This window comes from Canis lupus, chromosome 9 (genome assembly GCF_003254725.2).
Source record: "Canis lupus dingo isolate Sandy chromosome 9, ASM325472v2, whole genome shotgun sequence".
NCBI classification, from domain to species: domain Eukaryota; kingdom Metazoa; phylum Chordata; class Mammalia; order Carnivora; family Canidae; genus Canis; species Canis lupus.
In genome coordinates, this window is record NC_064251.1 from 2,303,958 (window position 1) to 2,325,158 (window position 21,201).

At 59.7% G+C, this 21,201-nt stretch overlaps 1 protein-coding gene across 9 annotated transcripts in view; it reads left to right on the forward strand.

The window, feature by feature from the left end:
• The window catches only part of TBC1D16 (TBC1 domain family member 16), a 77,438-nt gene that overhangs the window by 6,129 nt on the left and 50,108 nt on the right, over window positions 1-21,201 (forward strand). For all 9 annotated transcript variants that reach the window (XR_007412772.1, XR_007412770.1, XM_049113852.1 and 6 more), the window contains exons 2-3: window positions 8,002-8,241; window positions 11,217-11,805. Coding sequence is in view for 7 of the 9 variants with exons in the window: in XM_049113852.1 (XP_048969809.1) it covers window positions 8,064-8,241; window positions 11,217-11,805 (767 nt within the window). In the remaining 2 variants the exon portion in view is untranslated. The remainder of the gene's footprint in view (window positions 1-8,001; window positions 8,242-11,216; window positions 11,806-21,201) is intronic.

Consider the following 21,201-nt stretch of genomic DNA (forward strand, 5'->3'; position numbering starts at 1 on the left):
GGGCCTTTTATGACCAGGACAGGAAACCAAGGCTCTGGGCAGAGAAGGCTGCCAAGGGCAGGCACTGGCGTGAGTGTGCAGCTTTCCTCTGACCCGTCTTGCTGCTCCCAGAGGGACATGGGGGCGCATGTCCCCCTCTCACCTGGCTCTAGGCCTGGGTCCTTATCATATTGCCTAAAACGTGGTTGCTCTGCGTGGGGATTTGACAGTCGGTGGGGGAGTTAGATGTCCAGTCTCTACCATGTCCTCACCATGGTGTCGTCAGCAGCAGAATGGTCCCCAAAGAGGTCCACGCCTGGACCCCGGGCACCAGGGATGAGGTTAGGTGATGTGGCACTAAGGTTGCTCATCAGCTGCCCTAGACGGGGGGATTGTCCTGGCTTATCCAATGGGACTGGTGTCATCCCAGCGTCCTTAAAAGCAGAAGAAGGGGGCAGAGGGTCAGTGTCAGAGCCATGTGATGGGGGAGGACCTGAGTGGCCACCGCCGACTTTGAGGGTGGAGGGAGGGCCACGAGCCAAGGGCTGCGGGCGGGTTCTTGAGGCTGGAAGCGGCAGGGAAACAGATTCTCCCCCAGAGGCGCCGGAAGGGAGGCAGCCCTGGGTTTGAGCCTGGGGAGCCCCGGGGAGCCCTCCTGGCCTCCAGAACTGTGAGCTACTTTATTTGTGTTGCTTTAAGCTGAGAAACGTGTGGCGATTTGTTGCAGCAGCAGCAGCAGCCGTGGGCAACCACGCGCGTGGGCTGGACGTGCTTTCTGAAGGAGGCACACGGGTGACTGGTGTCTTTTCCGAGGGGGCCAATTCTTGATCCACGGGTGGCTCATTTCCGGCTGGCTCGTGGGTGACCTTGCCTCCGTCTCTGTCTGTGCAGGACGGCTCTTCCTCAGGTATAAATGCCCAGCTCCGGGGGATTGAATGCCGGGCAGGGGCGTCTCCACTTCGCCCCTGTACACGTCAGAGCAGAGCCCCCTGAGCTACCGAGGCCTCAGCTGCTTCAGGCCCGGGTCGTGGCAGGTGCTCCGGGGGCGTCCGTCCAGGAGCCAGTGCGGTCGGTGGAGGCCTGCTGCCCCCTGGCCCCGGCCCAGCAGCACGGCCAGTTCCAGACTGGACTGCGAAATAAACACCTGCCCACCTCCCCGCTTCCCGGATCCCCGCTCTCCAGCCACCCCCAAACCCCTCTCCTGGGCCCCCAGTGCCCCTTACCCCGTAGGCTGCGATGGGGGTGTGCCGAGAACCCACAGTTCTCAAAGGTGCTGGGGATGCTGCGGAGCAGAGAGGGCTTTCTGCTGGGGGGAGCCCCGTGTCACGAGCATGTGTGTGTTTTGAGGGGAGGCCAAGTTGTTCTGTCCTTTCGAATTACACACTAGCCTATTTTGCAAAAATCTGGCCCAACCTCAGTTGCCGACCACTCACAACAGCACAGAGCTCAGCTTGCGATCACGTCCCAGATGGCTAGAAACCAGCACTGGCATTTTTTACTTTATACCTTTTAAAATCATTACTTTTTTTTTTTTTTTTTTTTTTTTTTTTTTTTTTTTTTGTGCACCCAAACTGATGCTCATTCTAGATCTTGGCCTTAGTCCATCTTTCTGTTCCTCCGTGTGCCAGCAGGCTGGCATTGCTGTCCTTTCCATCAGCAAAAACAGAGCGTGTGGATCTTGATTGAAGGTGGCATTCTGTAGACACGTCATTCACCAGGGGACTTCTCAGAGATGTCTTGGACTCAGGAGCTTAGATCTAAAACCCACAAGAGTGACACGGGTATAACCATCTTAAAGTAGAAATATTAAGTGAACGCAAAAGAGGAAAATGACGTTTTTATTGTCGTCCAAGGATCTACCTTGAGCTGCCTCTCTATCCCCCTTCCTCTCGGGATTGGGGGACAGGCTCTGTAATATTGGTACAAAGTGCTTTTGAGCATCTCGGCTGCTATTTTGATTTCAGTTAACTCCGAGTCCTTGCTGGAGGAAGTCGGGGAGCTGTCCCTGGCTGCCGGCTCCTCTCTGCTCCCTTTCGAGCTGGTTTTGTGTGTCTTTGGATCTCTGCGGACGGCGTTTCAAGATGGTTTTGCCCTCCCCCCCAACTCTGTGCGAGGTATGATGAGAATAAGTAATACGCGGCCGGAGGAAGACCCCGGATCCATGGAAGGGGACCTGGGCCTCCTACCAGCTCAGAGTTCCGTGCCCAGGAAGACTTTCTGGAGCACAGCTTTCTGGTCTCCCGGGAGGGGTGGCTGTCTTTGCTCCTTCCCGCCCCCGTGGGACACCAGGTCCCTAGGGTCGTGGGCCTAAACTGCTCTGCAGGTTGTGAGTAAGGAGCACTCAAGGTCATGCATCTTGTGGATTCAAGGACACCGGGAAGATCCCCAGCAGGTTGTGCAGCCCTTGCCAGGCCCTGGCATTGCTGCTGGCAGCTTCCCTCGGCCTGGACATCCGAGCTCCCTTTGTCACCCTGCCGTCGCTCGTCCTGCCTTAGCTCCCTGCCTGTCTCTTGCCTCCATCCACGAGTCCACCCTCAGCCTGGCTTCTTTGGGTGCATGTCTTCTGGTCTCCACCCTTTTTTTTTTTAAATTAATTGTATTTTTTAGAGGGTTTTACTTTTACAAAAAAAAAAAAAAAAGGCAGAAAGTACAGAGAGTTGTCAATATATCCCTCTCTAGTTTCCACTATTCTTATTTTTCATCCCAGTAAAGTATCCGTAGCATGGTGACCACTCAGGCCATTCTGAAGTGTGCGGTTTTATGGCATTGGGACCGTTCACATCCTTGTGCCGCCGGGCCCCCCATCCAGCAGGGGAGCTTCTGCAGCCTCCCCCCACCCCGCCCTGCTCCTCCCACTCGGCTCCCCTGGGTGCTGCCCGCCGCCCAACCCCACCTGGCCCCTTCCCCGCTGGCCCTTCCCTGCTGCTGCCCGCAGCCCCCCTCTCCCTCCCGCTCTCCTCCGAGATTCACATCTGCATGGCTTGTGTCACGACGTCGCCTCTCCTGGATCTGTGCCCCACTCTGGACACCTTGTCTACCTCCAAATTTCCTCTTTTTTAAAGGACACTAGCTGCCCTAATGGCCTAATTCCAACTTAATCACTCCCGTAAAGACCTGTCTCCATTCAGTCGGAGGTGCTGGGGGTTCGAGCTTCAACATATGATTGGGGGGGCTGGGGGGGACACACACTTCAACTCATTAACACGTTGGAAAATGCACGTGTGATACTATGACTGAAAGAAAGACCCCGTGTCATCCCAGTGGGGAATCTCTGGTTTTCTTTAAGGTAGACATGGAACATAGGGGAAAACACGCAATGGTTTCAGGTCCCGTGATTGAAGGAATTGATGTTTTTTATACTTCTCTGAGCTTGTTTCCTACTTAACAATAACAAAAAGCATTAAAAAATAGGTCAAGGACTCTCTCCAAGTGCAGTTTGATAGAGAGCAGAGGTTGGGAACCAGGTCTAATTTCAACGAAATTGGCTCACAGAGCAACAAACGCACTTAGAGGAGAAGTGAGAGGTGTCCGAAGAGTGTGCGTATACCTGCGGGTGGTGTTTGACGGACACCCCCAGGCCGCGGCCTCCTGGGGCTGGGGGGACTGTCCCCCGCCCGCCCGGGTGGCTGGGGTGGGAGGGGAGCCGAGCTCTGAGCACAGAGTACAAAGGTCTCTGGTGCCAAGCTTTTCCGCTCACTGAGTGACCTGAATGCTCGCCACCTGTTTTCTCGTTTCCAAAACCGCGCATTTAAGGAGGCTGCGCGGCTGCCAGAGCCGCAGTGACACTGAGCATCAGATCCGCGTCTGGCGTGTGGGAAAATGCTGGATTGTGAGCACTGGTATTTTGGGATCCCCTTCAAATCTTCCAGCACATTCTTTTGATTATCCTCCACGGTGGCAAACATCTTCACTTAAAAGACGGTTTGGTTTTTAGAATCAGCTGAGAGTTGTTTGCAGCCCAGTCTGGCGGTTAGACGGATTAAGTAAGGAATACCATTGGAGGCCCCACAGGAGATGGGGCTCCAGCCTCGCCCACGCGGAGGCCACGAGCCCTGCCATGTGGCTGGTCCCCACTGAGATGCACTTAATGCAAAACAGACACCAGAGTCTGCAGGCCCAGGGAACGTAAAGCAGCCCATCGATCATTTTTTTCATATTGATTATGTGCCGAAATGATACTGTTGGGGACATAATGAGTTAAATGAAAGTATATTACCAAAATTAATCTTCCTCATTTCTCTTTACTCTTAAGAAATGTGGCTAGTAGGATATTTGAAATTTTGTATGTGGTCGAATTATATTTCTACTGGGCAGCGACGGTCTTGGAAAGAAGAGAGTTCTGTTTTTGTACGGTTCATTAAGTGACCTTGTAATCCTGGAATGATTCTTGAATTCTAAAAATGTTCTGGATAACAGAATCTTCTTTAGAATAACAATATAGTTTTTCTAGATAGTTGGACGGTCGACGCACGTTGTGACGTGTAGGTGCCCGTGTGTTGTTTTTTTTTTAAAGATTTTATTTATTTATTTATAGAGATGCAGAGAGAGAGAGAGAGAGGCAGAGACACAGGCAGAGGGAGAAGCAGGCTCCATGCAGAGAGCCTGACGTGGGACTCGATCCAGGGTCTCCAGATCACGCCCTGGGCTGCAGGCGGCGCTAAACCGCTGCACCACCGGGGCTGCCCCGTTTTTTTTTTTTTTTTCTTTAAAGAGTTTCTCATACGAGGGGTGTTGCGCGCCGTGGCGTGCATTCGAAATTCAGACAGTAGAACTGGGGGTGAGAGACAACGAGTGGACATGCCCTCGACCTGGAGAGGCCAGGAAGGCCTCCCAGAGAGGCTGCCCGTTGGCGGTTTGGGTGGAAAGGAGCTGATTATCCAGAAAGTGGTCCGAGGGGTCGGCTATCTGCAGCCCATGGGCCAAATTCAAGCCTTCTGCTTGTTTTATAGCCTTTGAGCTAAGAATGGGGTTTTGTATTTCTAAATGGTTGAAAAAAATTGAAAGGAGCGTTTTTTTGAGTGTGTGACACGTGGAGATTTGTGAGATTCAGGCCAGAGTGTCTAATAACCAAGTCTCACTGGGTCACAGACACACCTACTGGTTACGGTCTGTGGGGCTTTCACACTGTGGGACACAGATGATTACTATCGGGTGCTCCTCAGAACCAGCTTGCCGCCCCCTAAGCTGAGGGGCTGAGGGGTCATTGAAAGTGTTGAGAAGGGTGGGTTTGGGAGAGCCGCTGGATTCGGGGCCCCGGATGTGGCCAAGAGCAAGTGACGTCCTTGGCTTGTGGCCGGGGAGGTGAGGGTCCCAGGTGGGATTTTCAGGGTGATGCCAATATTGGGAACCTCAGTGAGTAGAGAGAAGGGAGTGATGGATCTTTCTAGGTAAAGATGCAGATAGGGGAAGGGTGCTGTCCGGCTGCAGGAAGCGGTTAGAAGAATCCTGTGCTTGGGAGAGTTGGTGCCCTTTTTGGGGAGACCTGAGAACAGAGTTGGGGGCACAGAAGGGGCCCTTAGAGAACCAGGTGGGCTGAGGATCGACGTGGCCCCGGACCGGCCAAGGGCACACTGAGACCGCCCTTCCACCCCGAGAGCCTGTGCAGAGAGAACCTCACTTAGGGGGCAGCCCTGGTGGCACAGCGGTTTAGCGCCGCCTGCAGCCTGGGGTGTGATCCTGGGGTCCCAGGATCTAGTCCCACATCGGGTTCCCTGCATGGGGCCTGCTTCTCCCTCTGCCTGTGTCTCTGCCTTTCTCTCTCTCTGTGTCTCTATGAATGGATAAATAAAATCTTTAAAAAAAGAAAAAAAAGAAAAAAAAAAGAACTTCACTTAGGGAAGGCTCTGGATTTGGGGAGAAGCATACAAAACGCGGTAAGCCCAAAGTAACTTGATGGTTCAAAAACTTGCTTCATTGTGGTAAAATATACATGATATAAAAACGTACCATCTTAACCTTTGCTAAGTGCAAGGTCAGTGGCATTAGGTACATTCACACTGTTGTGGGACCATCACCACCATCTGTCTGTGTCAGAACATTGTCATCGGCCCAAACTGAAACTCTGGCTCCAAAACACTAACGCCCCATCCCCTCTGCTCCCCCGGCCCCTGTACGTTCTCTCTCTATGATGCTGACGACTCCAGGGGCCCCGTGTAAGTGAAATCCTACGCCGTTTGTCCTCCGTGGACGCTGACCTCACTGAGCACCGTGTCCTCAGGACCCATCATGCCATAGCAGGTGTCAGAGTGTCCTCCCCCTTTTTTTTTTAAATTTTTATTTATTTATGATAGTCACAGAGAGAGAGAGAGAGAGGCAGAGACACAGGCAGATGGAGAAGCAGGCTCCATGCACCGGGAGCCCGACGTGGGATTCGATCCCGGGTCTCCAGGATCGCACCCTGGGCCAAAGGCAGGCTCCAAACCACTGCGCCACCCAGGGATCCCTGTCCTCTCCTTTTAAGGCTGAATAATATTCCGTCAAGTGGACGGACCATACAACAGAGTATTCATTTATTCATTTAATTTCTTTTTTAGTTTCAGAGGTAGAGTTTAGTGATTCCACTGCTGCATATTTATTCATCCCTTTAATATTCATCCATCAACAATTTTATCACATTGGCTTCCACCTTCATTTGTTTTCCTCCCAAGAGGGGAAGGTGAGGTCCCTCTGCGGATGCCCCCGGCCGGTGAAGCCGGCGCGCACCCCTCCCGGGATGGTCTGAGTCTCAGACACTCGCCCTCTCTGACCCAGGGAGGCGTGGCTCTGCGCTCCCACCCGTGGCTCTTTCCACGGCTCAGTGGTGGTCTGCGTTCGGGAGCTCGGCCAGTGGGAAGCGTCTGGTTCATGTAGCGAGAGCCTAGGCCTTGGATTGTTGGGCCTTTGGCTCAAATAAAAATTGCCTTCAGCCAGTCTACTGGGTGTTGGGCTTTTGTTTGAGCCTGAGAATTCTTCCTTTTTATCAGCTTTTTGGTTAACTCTTCTGTGAATCATTCTGCTCCTTTTTGTCAGTGAGACTCTAGGAGTTCTGTATATATACTGGATCTCATCCTTTCATTTCTTGTTTATTTTATTTTATTTTAGTTTAGTTTATTTATTTATTTATTTATTTTAAGAACTTTATTTTATTTATTTATTTTTTTTATTCATGATAGACATAGAGAGGTAGAGACACAGGCAGAGGTAGATACAGGCTCCATGCAGGGAGCCTGATGCAGGACTCGATCCCTGGACCCCAGGACCATGCCCTGGGCCAAAGGCAGGCGCTAAACCGCTGAGCCACCCAAGGAACCCTTTATTTATTTATTTTTAAAGTTTTTATTTATTTAAGTAATCTCAACACCCTACGTGGGGCTCGAACTCTTGACCCCGGGGTCGAGAGTCACATGTTCCTCCGACAGCGCCGGCCCGGCACCCTTCTCGTTTATTTTTTTTTTTAAAGAACAAGTTGTAGACAGACTCTGTCCTTCAAATACTGCTTGTGACACCCTTCCCAGCTGAGATGACCCATTGCATGTCGGGACATCAGGCTGGGCCTGGGGGCAACAGGGTGCGGGCGGTGGAGGAGGCCGGGAAGGATGGGATGGAGGACAGAGGACTCTCCCTGGGAAGCACGGTGAGACTTGTTGGCATAGACGTAGGGGTAAAAACAGAGCAAAGAGAAGTCTGGAGGTTTTCCGAGATCGCTGTGGGGGAGCAGAGCCCTCTGATGGGTGGCTCTCACCAGCATGGTTTGGCCTCCGGGGGACGTTTGCAATGGCTGGTGACATTGTTGGTGGGCACAGTGGAAAAGGCACTGCTGGTGATGCCCAGTGGGTGGAGGCCAGGGTAGCCTCGACCACAAAGAACGACCTGGCCCCAAACGTCCCTGGTGCCACGGCCTAGAACCGAGCGTGCCCTACACGGTGGTTAGGGACCACCATCCAGTTCAAGCTCCCTGGTGTGAGCAGGACACAGCACCAAGGACACTTGGCCCAAGCCCATGACCTTGGCCTGAGGCGCCTCGTCTGTATCCCTCTCCCACAGCCACGTCTGGACGAGCCCCGCCTGGGCCGAAGCGTGCGGAGGATGGAAACACTCCCCCGGCAATGTCTCTGGGCCGCCTCCTTCGCCGGGCCTCCTCCAAAGCCTCGGACCTCCTGACCCTCACCCCGGGCGGCGGCGGCGGGCCCCCCTCCGTCCTGGATGGGGAGATCATCTACTCCAAGAATAATATCTGCGTGCACCCCCCAGAGGGGCTGCAGGGGCTGGGGGAGCACCACCCAGGTGAGCCCAGGAGACGGGAGGGCCTGGGGGGGTGGGGTGGGGGGAGATTAACATGCAAATGAAATAAAACAGTCCATTTGCTCTGGTGGGGGGTGCAGATTTGGAATCCTCGGCCCCGTTTCTTTCTTTCTTTTTTTTTTTTTTTTTAAGATTTTATTTATTTATTCGAGAGAGGGAGAGAGAGAGAGAGGCCGAGACACAGGCAGAGGGAGAAGCAGGCTCCGTGCAGGGAGCCCGATGTGGGACTCGATCCCGGGTCTCCAGGATCACACCCTGGGCTGAAGGCAGTGCTAGACCACTGAGCCACCCGGGCTGCTCCTCGGCCCCGTTTCTTTCTAAAGTAACCAAGCCTCAGCTGCGGAAAGCTTTCGTGTCCCTTCCCCATCTGTCCTAATTTCCCCATCTTCGAAGGGACCAGTGACCTTTAACTTACACACATGGGATGGGACGGTTTAAGGGGAATCAGCCTCAGAAGACAGTAGGTCGCTACAGGGCGGCTGGGAGCAGGGGACTCCCCCCCCCCCCCCCAGCAGCAGGGAGAGAAGCGGGCCACCGTCCTCTGTCCCCTGTGGCAGGTGCACGCCGCTAGCCCTAGGACATGGCTGCTGCTTCCTTCCCGCAGCCCCGGGGGCTGGGAGGAGAACGGGGTGCAGCGTCGTACGGGCCTGGCGATCTGGAGACATGGAAACCACCAGTCCTGTCCCCGCCTGCCCCCTAACCCCACTGGTTCGAAATTAGGGAAGAGAACTCAGCGCCGGAGTCTGTGGCAGGGAGACGTAGGAACCTGGGGCCGTGCCCGGGACACCCCAGCGCCGGGGCCTTCATTAGCCCGGGGTGGGACACTTTTCCTGTGGCCACAGCGACGTCGCTCTTTGGTGCCAAGTCACAGAGAGAGAAACTGCGTGTTTTTTCAGGGCTCAGGCTGTATCCTGAGCCCTGCAGTGGCGACGGCTGCCCTGTGCACTGCGGGGCTGCGGGTCACGGCGCACAGCAGAGCTTCTCCTCCAGGACGTCGACCGCAGCGGTCCCCAGGCAGGGGCAGATCTGAGGCTCTCAGATCGGGTCAGAGCAGCCGGGCTCTCACCCCGGGGCCGGGCGGGGCGGTGGTTCTCTCAGGCCTGCTGCCCATGGGGACAAAAGAATGGGCTAGTGATACCCCAGTCCTGTGTGGCCCTTCGTCGCTTGTGCAAATGACTTGCCACAAATAAATGGACTGCTTTCTTTTGTTTGCATGTTAACCTCATCAGAGTGCCCGGAGCCCCGGGCAGGCCCCCCCCCCCACCTTTTTTTTTTTGAACGAGAAGGCTGGTACTCCGAGAGGCTGGGCCGCTGCCAAGGCTAGCCCCGGGTGGAGGTGTGGCAAGGGCAGGCTCCGGGCAATCCCCACGCTTCCCCAGGCTGCTGGGGGATGCGCAGGGCCCCCAGGGCAGGTGCAGCCTGGCCACAGCCTGGGGACTTGCCCACCCAGCGCAGACAGAGGCCCCACAGCAGATGTCAAGACATCTAAAAGTCATAAATCACAATCAAGTCTGAGCACGTTACTGTATGCAAGTTACATGTCAACAAAAGACTGAATAGATTAATTAAAAGGAAGTTTAGATTATGTTAATGAACGAGTCCTACCTTGGTAAGGCTATCTTTATAGTCACCCGGAGGGTCAGGTGCGGATTTGGAATCATCGGCCCCAACAGGCTCCAAAGCAGGAGACCCGACCTCACTTTGTCTTTCCTGCACTAGGAGGGACCTCGGGCTCCCACGTGTGGACACCCCAGCCCGTCCACAGCCCCCCAGACAGCTCAGGAGCGGGCCCTGGAAGCAGAGCCTGGACTGTGTGGACAGGGAGTCCCAGGGTCCTGCCTCCCCGGAGGGTGCTCTAGAAGGGGGTGCAGGCTCTGGGTGGCACGTGGCCGTGCCTGACCCCAGGGCCAACTCTGAGGATTGGAAGAGGACACAGAGGTTCTAGGTCGGGCCTGAGAGTGGTAGCTCTTTGGGTCTAAATCAGAAAGGACCACACAGCCTTGGGAGAGCTTTGTGGGGATGCTGTCGTGCTGGAAGGCTGGGTGGGGGTCAGGGGCAGAGGCCTGGGGCTCCCTCACCAGTCCCGAGCTGCAGAATCTAAGCGCGTGGCCTCACCTGCACCCCACCGTTACCACTGAGTTTCCTGGCGTCCTCTGGAGACGGGAGAGGGGCTCAGGAGACTCTGGTGCGGGTCCTCAGAGCCCCGAGGGATGCCAGGGCCCGGCCCCTGCCCCCGGGGGCTTTCCAGAGTGGAGACCAGGAGCCCTGGGCACCTGGCCCATTAGGTCCAGGAACCAGGACATCCAGAGGTGGCAGGAAATGCTCCTCCCCGCCCCGGCCGGCCTGCAGGCTGAGCATTTGGGACCCCAGAGAGCCTGCCCGCTGGCTGCAGCCTGGAAGGGGGCCGCTCTGCTGGGTCCCTGGCAGCAGCCTGGTGCCTGACATCAGGGACGGCCCCTCCTTCCGCAAAGCTGAGTTGAAGAAGACACGCTGAGAACACAAGTGGCCGTGAAAGGCCCCACACCCCTGTCTGGGTTTATTTTATATGAAACAGAAATAAGGTCCGCAGCCTCCACTGCTCCCAGCCATGGTGAAGCGAGGCTCCCAGGCACCCCAGACCTGGAAGCTGGCCACAGGCGGAAAAGCCCTGGGGCCACCACCCCGTGGACAGGGTGGGGCAATGAGCTGGACGGGACTCCCCGTGCATGGAAAGTGACAACAGGTCACTGCCTGGGGGCCCGGGGCCCCCGAATCTGCTCGGAGGTGCTAGCAGGTGCCCACAGCTTTCACTCGCCTCAGGCCTGAGCGCACCCCCGGCCGCGTTGTGCTGGGGCCGGGCTGTGTGTGCAGCCTGGGGGCTCCCCACGTCCTTGCTGACCAGGGCCGGGCCTCCGCCACGAGCCATGGCGGCACGCGCATCGCCGTCCCTAACCGGCCTGTCCTCCTGACCCTCCCAGGCTACCTGTGCTTGTACATGGAGAAGGATGAGCTGCTGGGGAGCACCCTCATCCTCACGTGGGTCCCCAACTCTCGGATCCAGAGGCAGGACGAGGAGGCGCTGCGCTACATCACCCCAGAGAGCTCCCCCGTCCGCAAGGCGCCCCGCCCGCGGGGCCGGCGCGCCCAGAGCTTGGGGGCCCCCCACCAGGCCTCCCCCACAGAGCCCAGGCCCGCCCTGATCCCCAGAGACGCGGACGCCCTGGGGGTGGCGCAGAGTGTCCCAGACGCCGTGCGTGTCAGCCCCTCCCCGCCTTCCGAGGACGGGGACAAGCTGGCCCGGGGCTTGGGGATGGCCCCGCCACCCGCGCACAGCGACTCCGGGATCTTGTCGGCGGTCAGTTCGCAGGACGGGACGGAGGAGGGGCGGGAGCCGCGGCCCGAGGCGGGCGAGGAGGAGGGCTCCCTGGAGCTGTCGGCCGATGGCGTGAGCAGGGACAGCTCCTTTGACTCGGACTCTGACGCCTTCTCTTCACCCTTCTGCCTGTCGCCCATCAGCGCCGCCCTGGGGGACAGCGGCAGCTCCGTGTTCCTGGACAGCGAGAGCGGGTGAGTCCCAGTCTGACCCCAGGCCCGCCGGGGCCTCCTGGGGAGCAGCTCCCTGAGTGCTGAGGGGGGCCTGCCGGGGTCCCGCGCTCCCCAGGCCTGGGCCTCGGCGCCCGGGTCCCATCACTTGATGCCCCCCCGAGGCGATGGTGAAGGACGCGCATGGGGGGTTCCACCTCTGTCCCCTGTCCTCCTAAGCCTTCCCTGCCAGGTCTGACCTGCCCCGTAACCCAGACTAGACCCCACGGGGCCAGGCCCTGGGCATCCTGGTGTCCCCTGTTCCCATCCCTGGGGGGACAGTAGATTGTCACCCATCCCACAGCCCCTGCAGATGGCACACTCGGAGACTCCCGGCTGGTGGCATAAGGCTTTGTGGCTGCAGCCAAGGCAGGCACGTGGCCCAGCCTCCTGGCCGCGGGGGATCCTTAGCCCTTCTGCCCAGACCCTTGAGCTGTGAGAGGCTGGAACAGGGTCCTGGCGGGAATGTGGGTGGCATTCCCTCCGCAGCCGGAGCGCCCAGGTTACCAGGTGCCTGGGCACATGGGCAGCCTCGCTGGCTCAGGCCACACGGGCAGGGGCTGGCTGTGGCAGGAGTTACCTCGCCCTGGGGTGCACCTGGCGGGGTAGGGTCATCGCAGCATCACTAGGGGGCCTCACAGGGCTGGGTGGGCACAAGGCTCACGAGCAGGGGCCTGGCGCTAACTCAGAGTGGCCAGGACAGCACGGGCCAGGCCACCCCTGATGTGGGCAGCCCCTGCCTGTGGCCTGGCTGTGGTGCTCACTCTCCTTAGATGTCCAGGTACACGGTGGTGGTCATGCTCCTAAGCACTGACTCAGCAGCACAATGATTGAACTCGAGCTGGGAGCCGGGCTCGTGCTGGGGGTGGATGGTCCCAGCCTTGCGTGGGCAGCAGGCCTGTGTGGCACGATGACTTACGCTTATGACGCTCGCGACCGCCCCAAACCCTGGGAGGCGGGTCCTGACATTACCCCCGGGTGTAGAAAGGGAAAGCAAGGCACAGAGAGGTTATTGAAGCTGCCGAAGGTTACAATGCCAACAGGCCTGTGGAGCCGAATTTGAACCCAGACCCGGAGGACACGAGGTCACACGGGACGGACATAAGCCAGGGAGCAGAGGAGAAGGAAGTCGAGATGGGTTCTTACCCGGTGTATCCCCTCAATGAGCTGTGGTCGTCAGAGCCGAGGGTGGACTGATAACCTTTGTCTCAAGCCTTGGAGGGCGCGCAGGACCCAGGTGGGGAACAAGCTCAAGCCTGGCTTCCCACGCACAGCTCGGTCAGAGCGCCCCTGCCGGTGCCCCTGCCAGCGCAGGAGCCGTGCAGGGGCCCAGCACCCAGGGCCCAGGTGGAGGGACAGGGTCCGAGCTCCCATCTTTACTGTGACTCAGGTGTTCTGGGCCCAGCCTGTGGTCACATGGCTGAGGTCTTAGTGGCAGAACCAGGATCGGGGCCTGGCATAATGGGCCCCGTGGGCGCCTGATCGTGGAAGAGCTTGGATTTGGGAATTCGGGAGACCTGTTGGCAAGAGCGCCGTGTCTTCTTGGAGCCTCATCTCCTCGTTGGTCAGATGAGGACAGTAACACCCGTTTCATGGGGTCACTTTTTTGCCTCCTGTCTGCCTTGCTGGGTCCCCACCCCGGCTGCCCCTGAGAATGTCCCAGGGGACCTCATATACGCTTCTCAAGCCCAGGCAGTTCCCGATGCTTCCAGAGCAGCCCTGGGACACGTGTGACAATCTCAGGGCTGAAGATGGGGATGTTGTCGGCTTCTGGCGGGCGGACAGGGAAGCTGCTGAGCGCCTCCCAGGTCCCGGGACAGCCCCACCCCATGACAGAGCCATCCTGCCCACCTGTCTCAGCGCTGAGAACCCTTCCGAGACAGTCGGGGCGGCCCCGGCATCAGGAAATTGTTTTGTTTTCCTAATTGTGCTAAGATACACACAACATGAAATTTGCCGCCGCAGCCATTTAAAATTGTACGATTCGGTGACGTTTCATGCACTCGGGGTGTTGTGCAACAGAGACCACAGTCCAGATCCGAAACTCTGTCCTCACCCCCAAAAGAAACCCCATCCCCACTAGGCCGCCACTCCCCGTTCCCCCTCCCCCAGCCTCCAGCCCCGGCAACCACTAACCTGCCTCCTGCGTTGATGGACTTGCCTGTTCTGGACGTTTCCTGTGGAAAGGAAAGTGGAATCATACAATACATGGCCTTTTGTGTCTGGCTTCTTCTGCTGAGCGCGATGTCCATGCCGTGGCACGTGTCAGGACCTCCTTTTCGTGGCTGACTATGAATTCCCGTGGTTGGACGTGACGGCCCCACTCTGAGCCGCGTGCAGACCCCCGAGCCAGAGCAGCGGGCATCTCTGGGTGCAGGGGCTGGGCTCCTGCCTCAGGAGGCCTTTCTGTGGGGAGCGCCTCGGGAGCCGTAATTTTGCTTTGCAGACCCCGGCCCCACACGGTTTCATCAGGGGTCGCCCGCTTGCTCAGAGCCGCTTCACGGACGGTGTGCCGATCTCTGGGTGTGCGCCCCAGACAGCAGTGCGGGCCACGAGGGGCCTCAGCCACCAGAGTCCCCGCAGTTCCACGATGCTCGCTCTCCCGACCAGATCCGTCCAACGGGGCTGAGGCTTTGTGCTGGGATAGGACAGAGACGGACGGGACCCCTCCCCACCTCCTGGCCAGAAGCAGGTGCTTAGCGAGGTGGGTGGCGTGGGCACCGCCCGCGTCCCAGGTCCCGATGGGTGTTACACGGGGGCGCACTGGTTCCCGGCCCAGCCGTGCATGACAGGTGGCTGGGAGCTTGGAAACGCAGATGTGGATTCTGGAAGGGGCTGGGCGGGCCCTGGAATCTGCATTTTAGAGGCAGATTTGATGAGAGCCAGATTTGGGCCCTGGGCCAGCCCCTGCCGTGCACATTTGCTTTGCTGCTTTTCGCTCTGAGCTCCGCGTGTGGTTCTTGTCTCCGCCACCACACTGGAGCCCCTAGGAGCGGGGATGGTGTGCCTCCCTCCCTTCCTCCCACCCCCCCTGCAGCGCCCACACACTGGTGGGACTGGAAATCTCAGACTCAAGGGCCAGGTGTACTGGACAGGTGCTCCCCACCTAGCCGCAGGTGAGGATGCCTCGGGCTGCCTTGGAAACGCCCAGTGCCCCCGGTGGCACCCAGACCAATGAGTCCAGAGCTGCCGGGCGTGGGGCCCAGGCACGGGCGGCGTTTGAATCACCCGGGGGCTTCCAGCGAGCAGCCTGGTTGAGAAGCGCAGCTCAGAATCCGGGGGCCACAGGAACAGAGAGGGCATCTGGGCGGAGGTCCAGAGCACCGCCAGCATCGGGGGGAGCAGACGCCCCGCAGCAGGGCTTGGTTTCGAGGACTGGCATGCGCCCATATAGCTGCTCCTGGAGCCAAGGCTCCTCCTAATGTCCCTGGGACCTGGGTCCCCAGCAGGGTAGTGTAGACGGGCCTGGCTCACGGGATCCCTCTAGTGGCAGAACCGAAGAACTGCATGTGGAGGCTCCGCTGGGGCTGGGGCTGGGGCTGGGGCTGGGCAAGTAGGAGGGAGAGGGAGGAGGGAGAAAGAGAAGGGGGGAAGGAGGAGGAGGAGGGGCAGGAGGAAGAGGAGGAGGACAAGGGGGAGGGGGAGGGAGGATGAGGAGGGGAGGGGGAGAAAGAGGAAGAGGAGAAGGGGGGGAGGGAGGATGAGGAAGAGAGGAGGCAGGAAGGAGAAGGAGGAGGGGGAGGGAGGATGAGAAGGGAAGGGAGAAGGAAGAGGAGGAGAAGGAGGAGGGGGAAAAGGGAGGGAGGAGGAGGGGGAGGGGGAAAGAAGAGGAGGAGAAAGAGGAGGGAGGAGGAGAGGGAGGAGGGAGATGGAAGAAGAGGAGGAGGGGGAGGGAGGAGGAGGGGGAGGAAGGAGGAGGAAGAAGGAGGAGGGGGGAAGGAGGAGGAGGAAGGAGGAGGAGGAGGAGGAGGGGGAGGGAGGAGGAGGAAGGAGGAGGAGGGGGAGGGAGGAGGAGGAGGAAGAGGGAGGGGGAGGGAGGAGGAGGAAGAGGGAGGGGGAGGGAGGAGGAGGAGGAAGAGGGAGGAGGGGGTGGGAGGAGGAGGAAGAGGGAGGAGGAGGAGGAGGAGGGAGGAGGGGGTGGGAGGAGGGGGGGAGGAGGAGGGTCACCCCTTCTGCATCTGGGAGTCCCTCCAACATTCCGTATGTGATGGGTAGTTCCCAGAAGGCAGTGTCCAGGGTGTGGGGTGTAGCCGGGTAGGACCCGGTTCCTAGGTGGCCAAGCCACCTGTCCTGCCCAAACCCCCTAGCTCCCAGCACAGGTATGGCCCAAAATCCGTGACCATAGGGCCACGCCACTCAAGGTCCACCGGGGAATGGGGTGGCTGAGGAGAGAGAGCTGCTGCTCCCGCGGAGGTCTGGGCCCCAGCGCAGGGTTGGGGTCTGTGCCACCCACGGTGTTGGGAATCAGGGCTTGGGATGGGCACACAGGTGAGGATGACCACCGGCCAAGGTCAGTGGCCAGCCCGTCATTCGTCCGCCCTGGAAGTTACCCAGGCCAGTCAGGAGGGCCGGTGGGTGTGGGGTGTAATATGCCAGGACCCCCGTGTGGACCCGAGCGGCATCCGGTTGCGGCCCCCACCCCCTCCCCGGGAAGTGCACTGGAGCACTGAACGCAGCCCCTACCTCCTAAGTCATCTTCTGAAACGCTTTCCATAAATAGTCTGAATGACAAATGAAACGCGTCTGCGCGAAGATGTTCATCACGGTGCTTCTTATAACGGAGAAAAGGGGGAAAGAACTTAAATATCCAGCAGCTGGGAAGGAGCTGACCCCGCCGTGGTCAAAGCAGTTTTATCTGGGGTCAGTGAGCCCCTGAAACCATAGCCACCTCTTGTGTGTGTGCTCATGGGGGCGCATTTTCCTGAGGAGGGGGGCACCCCCCAATTTCTGCGAGTGTGCGTGACTCCCGAATGCTGACCACCTCCGGGCCAGCAGGTGGGAGAGTGTGCGGTCGGGAGGCCGAGCTCACACGGAGACCACAGCGTCTCGACAGCAGAACAGGGGGCAGGTCCTGTGCACATTTTGATTGAAGTCTATGAAAAGGCCCCGATTCGTGGGGCGGGGAGGCCACACCGGCCAGACCCCGGATCTGTGCCTCGACGCAGCGGCCCCTGGCCTCACGCACAGCCGGGGATCCCTGGGAATGTGGCGGGTGTGACTTCAGGCCCTGCATTTTAATTTTACGTCATGTTGATGGATATAAACTTCAATGGCACGTGTGGCCACCGTGCTGACCGCACAGGTCGAGAGGACCCGGTGGCAATACGTCACGATATCGTGATAACGAGTAAGGTCTTACTTGTCTTCAGTTTTCAAAAATGTTGTTCTGTGGTCATATGGGATAAAAACCGAGTTTTAGGGACACCTGGGGGGCTCCGTCGGTGAAGCATCAGCCTTCGGCTCAGGTGGTGATCTCAGGATCCTGGGATCGAGTCCCGCTTCGGGCTCCCCGCTCAGCAGAAAGCCTGCTTCTCCCTCTGCAGCTCCGCCTACGTGTGCTCGCTCTCTTTCTCGCTCTGTCAAACAAATAAATACAATATTTTTAAAATAAATAACCACGTTTTAAAACTAGATAGCCAGTTAAACTGCTGCCCAGCTCAGACTGGCCTTCCCCGGCCTGGCCTGCACGCCTGTTAGCGAAAACGCTCTCCGGGGCTCGCCAGTAACTGAGGTCCTGTCAGCAAAACCGACGCTAATGACCTGCCACCGGGTCCCCAGAGCTGTGCTCCTGCCCCCGGGGAAGGGCTGCTGCTTCCTCTCTGCCTGGATCCTCTTGTCGTTCCTGCCGCGTGTGTCAGGGCGGCCGTTCCGCGTGGAGGGTGGCGTGCAGGTTGCAGAACTGGGGCTCTCACGGTGGCTTTGTTGGTGCCGTGGTCCAGCAGGTGCAGACGTGAGTCTAGGCGAGCGGGGGGCCCCGGGGAGCGGGGACAGGGGCTGGTGACGGCTAGGCCACCTGCCCTGGGGTCCTGCTCGACTGCCCTGCGCGGATGCCCACCTGCCTCCCGCCGTTCCTCTTGCTCTTCCCGGTGCGCCGGCCTCGCCGCCTCGGCTGGGAGGTGCCCCCTGTGCCACGAAGGCCCAGCCCGCCCGCGGTGGGAAAGGACCCTCTTCCCCGCGCCGCCGCTCTGCGTGGCTACCGCTCCGGGCGCCTCGTTCAGCTGTGCTTGCGACCGGCCGCCTCGCGCTGCTGCTCTCTCCGGAGTCTTGGCAGCGCCGCGCACCAGAAGGTTCCGCGGCGGCGACGCTGCCCAGGCGGGAGTCATTGGCCACGTGTGGCTGTCGAGCCCTGGAAATGGACCTCTTGAGACTGAACAGCTGGATTTTTAATTTTGTTTGTCCTCAACAAATTTAAATTTTGATAGCCCCACGAGGCGAGAAGCTTCCGTGCCGGGCGGTGCCCGTCCCTGCGGCGCAGCCCTCGTGGGGAGGGTGGAGGTGGCGCCGAGGGCACCCCGGATTCTCTGTTGGGAGACAAGGGGTAAAAGAGCAGGCGGCCAGGTGCCCCCGCCCCCAGGGCTGGTTTCCGGGGGCGCCCCGGGGGCTCGGGTGGGCCTAACGCCACAGGCAGGAGGCGGCGACGAGGGGCGCTCCTGCCCACTCCGGGCGGCCCTCCCCGCAGGACGCGAGGCGGAAATAAATGGTATCTTAAGTGCTTTTTGCCTTTAGGAGGAGAAGGCCGCATGACACCAGGCTATCAGCCGTAAGGCTGAATTATTGATGTCTCTCGACGTCGTCGGTGTAACGGGCCCGTGCACTGGGGACGGAAATGAGGCGAGAATCCCAGCCTCTCAGAAGGATCTGGAACTGGTGGGCTCAGTGGCCCGGGTCTGAACGCCTGGAGCTGTCACTGCCAGGGAGCCGCCACGAGGGGCCTGGGGGGTCCGTCCGGGGTCCCCCTAAGCCAGCTCAGGGAGGGAGGTGGTGTGAGGCCCCGGTTTTTTTCACAAATAGCCTGGCCGTTCTTTTTCAGCGCATCCACCCCAGGCCGCAGGGCGCCCGTGCAGGGGAGGGGGCGGGAAGGCCGTGACCCTGGGCAGACCAGGGGGTCAGGGGACGGGGAACCTCCGGGCGAGGCGACCATGTCTTTTCTTTCCACTAGGGGACATCCCAGGCGGCCGCCCCAGAAGCACTGGAGCCGCCTGGGGCTGGGGAAGGCCTGGGGGCGGCCGCCACCCAGGCGGGGGTGCCCGTCTGCCCGGCAGCTGTGGAATGCCGTGCGCGGGCGGGAGTGGGTCCCGGAGAGGCGGAGGCGAGCGGCCAGGAGCGGCGGGAGATGGAGCGGCGGGAGGTAGAAGGGGTGCATCCCCTCCCTCCAGGTTTCCGGAAGCTTCCTCTGCGCTCAGCCCTGGGCCCGCCCTGGCGCCCCGACGCCCCTGAGGAGATGCTCCGGGAACACCCGCCCTCGCCCTCCTGGGCCCTCAGCAGCAGCCTGGCAGCCGGGAAGCTGGCAGCTTCCAAAGATCTGTTGTTTGGGTTTGTTTGTGCTTCTGTAACCGGGAGCTGAGATTTATTTCTTTAAAACATCCCATCTCCCGACACCCTGCAATCTGTTCTGCGCTTCGTTAAGACTAATCTTGTCTTCTGTTTCTGTAGCACTCGGCAGGCTCCGTGCCGGCGTCCCTCCCTCCCCCCCCCCCCCCCCCCCCCCCCCCCCCCCCGCAGTCAAGGTGGCAGTCACCAGCTGCTCCTCGTGCCCGGGGTGGCCGACATCGGGCTCTGGAGGAAGCTGCTTCAGCAAGGGCGGCCGGCAGGTCCCAGCCCCGTGGCCTAGGCCGCAGCCTCCGGCGGGCAGACTGGGCAGCCTGGCGGGTGTCCAGGGCCGAGGACGGGCCCTCCTCTGCCTGCCTTCGGCCACAGGAGCTCCTCCCGAGAACCCCGGGCAGGGAAGGGGCAGGCGGGCTCGGGCAGGTGAGGCCCCGTGGGTCCCGCAGGGCTCGGAGGCTGGCGAGCTCTGTGGTCAGAGCAGATGTGAACCTGCGCCCCCCGCCCCCCGTGGCCCCTGGCTGTGACCTTGGCAGCGCTCCATCTCCCCGTGCATCCTCATCTGTGAAGCGGGGCCGGCGCGGGGACCAAGGAAGCACCCAGAGAGGACGCAGGCCATAGCGGGTCACCCGCAGGGTCCGCGTGACAGGGACGCTGGCCTGGCACCCGACAGCGTGCCAGCCCGATGCTGAGTGCTCAGCGACACCGTCCTGGGGCTGCTGCGGGGACGGAGCACGAACCCGGCAGCTTAGAACCACGGAAATGGGTTCTCCCAGTCGGGAGCCTGGAAGCCCGAGAGGGAGGGGTCTGCAGGCCGCGCCCCCTCTGAGCGTCTGCCCACCTTGGGGGGCATCCGTCCGGCCCTGCTTCTGTCCTCACGTGGCCTTCTCCTCCAAGCACCCGGACACCTGTTCTCCTAAGGACTCCAGGCGTCGCACATCGGGCCGGCTCTAAATCCGGGGCCGCCTCTCGGGAGACCCCTGACACCCCGCCTCTGTGAAGACCCTGCTTCCGAGACGGTCACATTAGGAGGTCCTGGGTGGACACGCATTTCGGGGACGCCGTTCGACCCCACACGCACGTCCTGGCGCCCAGGCGGGTGCCATTCTCACCGCGTTGCAGGGAGAGCAGGGAGGCGCCGACCTCAGGTCACCTGCGCGGGTCACAGGGGCCGTCACCAGCCGCACGTACGGGATGGGGCGTGGCCGGCTTCCAATAAAACTTCACGTATGAACCCCGGAATTTGAAATTCGTGGCGTTTTCACGTGTCGTGAACTGTTCCCCTCCTCTTGGTTTTTTTTGACATTGAAAAAAACGTTCCAGACCATTCTTCACACAGAAACCTGCACGCGGGTGCTTGTAGCAAGCAGCCCCCGCCGTAACTGCCGAAACCCGGGAGCAAGCGGGTCGCACGGAGAAATAAACCACCGTCCGTCCAGACGAGGGGACCGTAGTCGTTGCTGAAAGGAAATGAGCTCGAGATGAGTCACAAAAAGACCTAAAGGAGCCCGGAATGCGTATTGCCGCGTCGGAAAAGACTCCGTGCTGAGCTGTGCGCGCTCCGGCCGGACGACGTTCTGGGGGAAAGCAGGGCTGCGGCGACAGAGGACAGGGGCTGCTGGGGGGCCAGAGGGCGTGGACGGGGCGCGGAGGATGCCCAGGAGCCAGGCTCCTCTGGATGACTGGGACGCCGGCCCCATAGAGCGCGCAAGACCAAGACGAACCCACGGGAGCCCTGGACCTTGGCCCGTCACGGTAATGGGCTGCTCCTGGCTTGTCAGTCATACCAGGTGCGCCCACTAGAGCAAGAGGTCGATAACAGGGAAGTGGCGTGCGCGT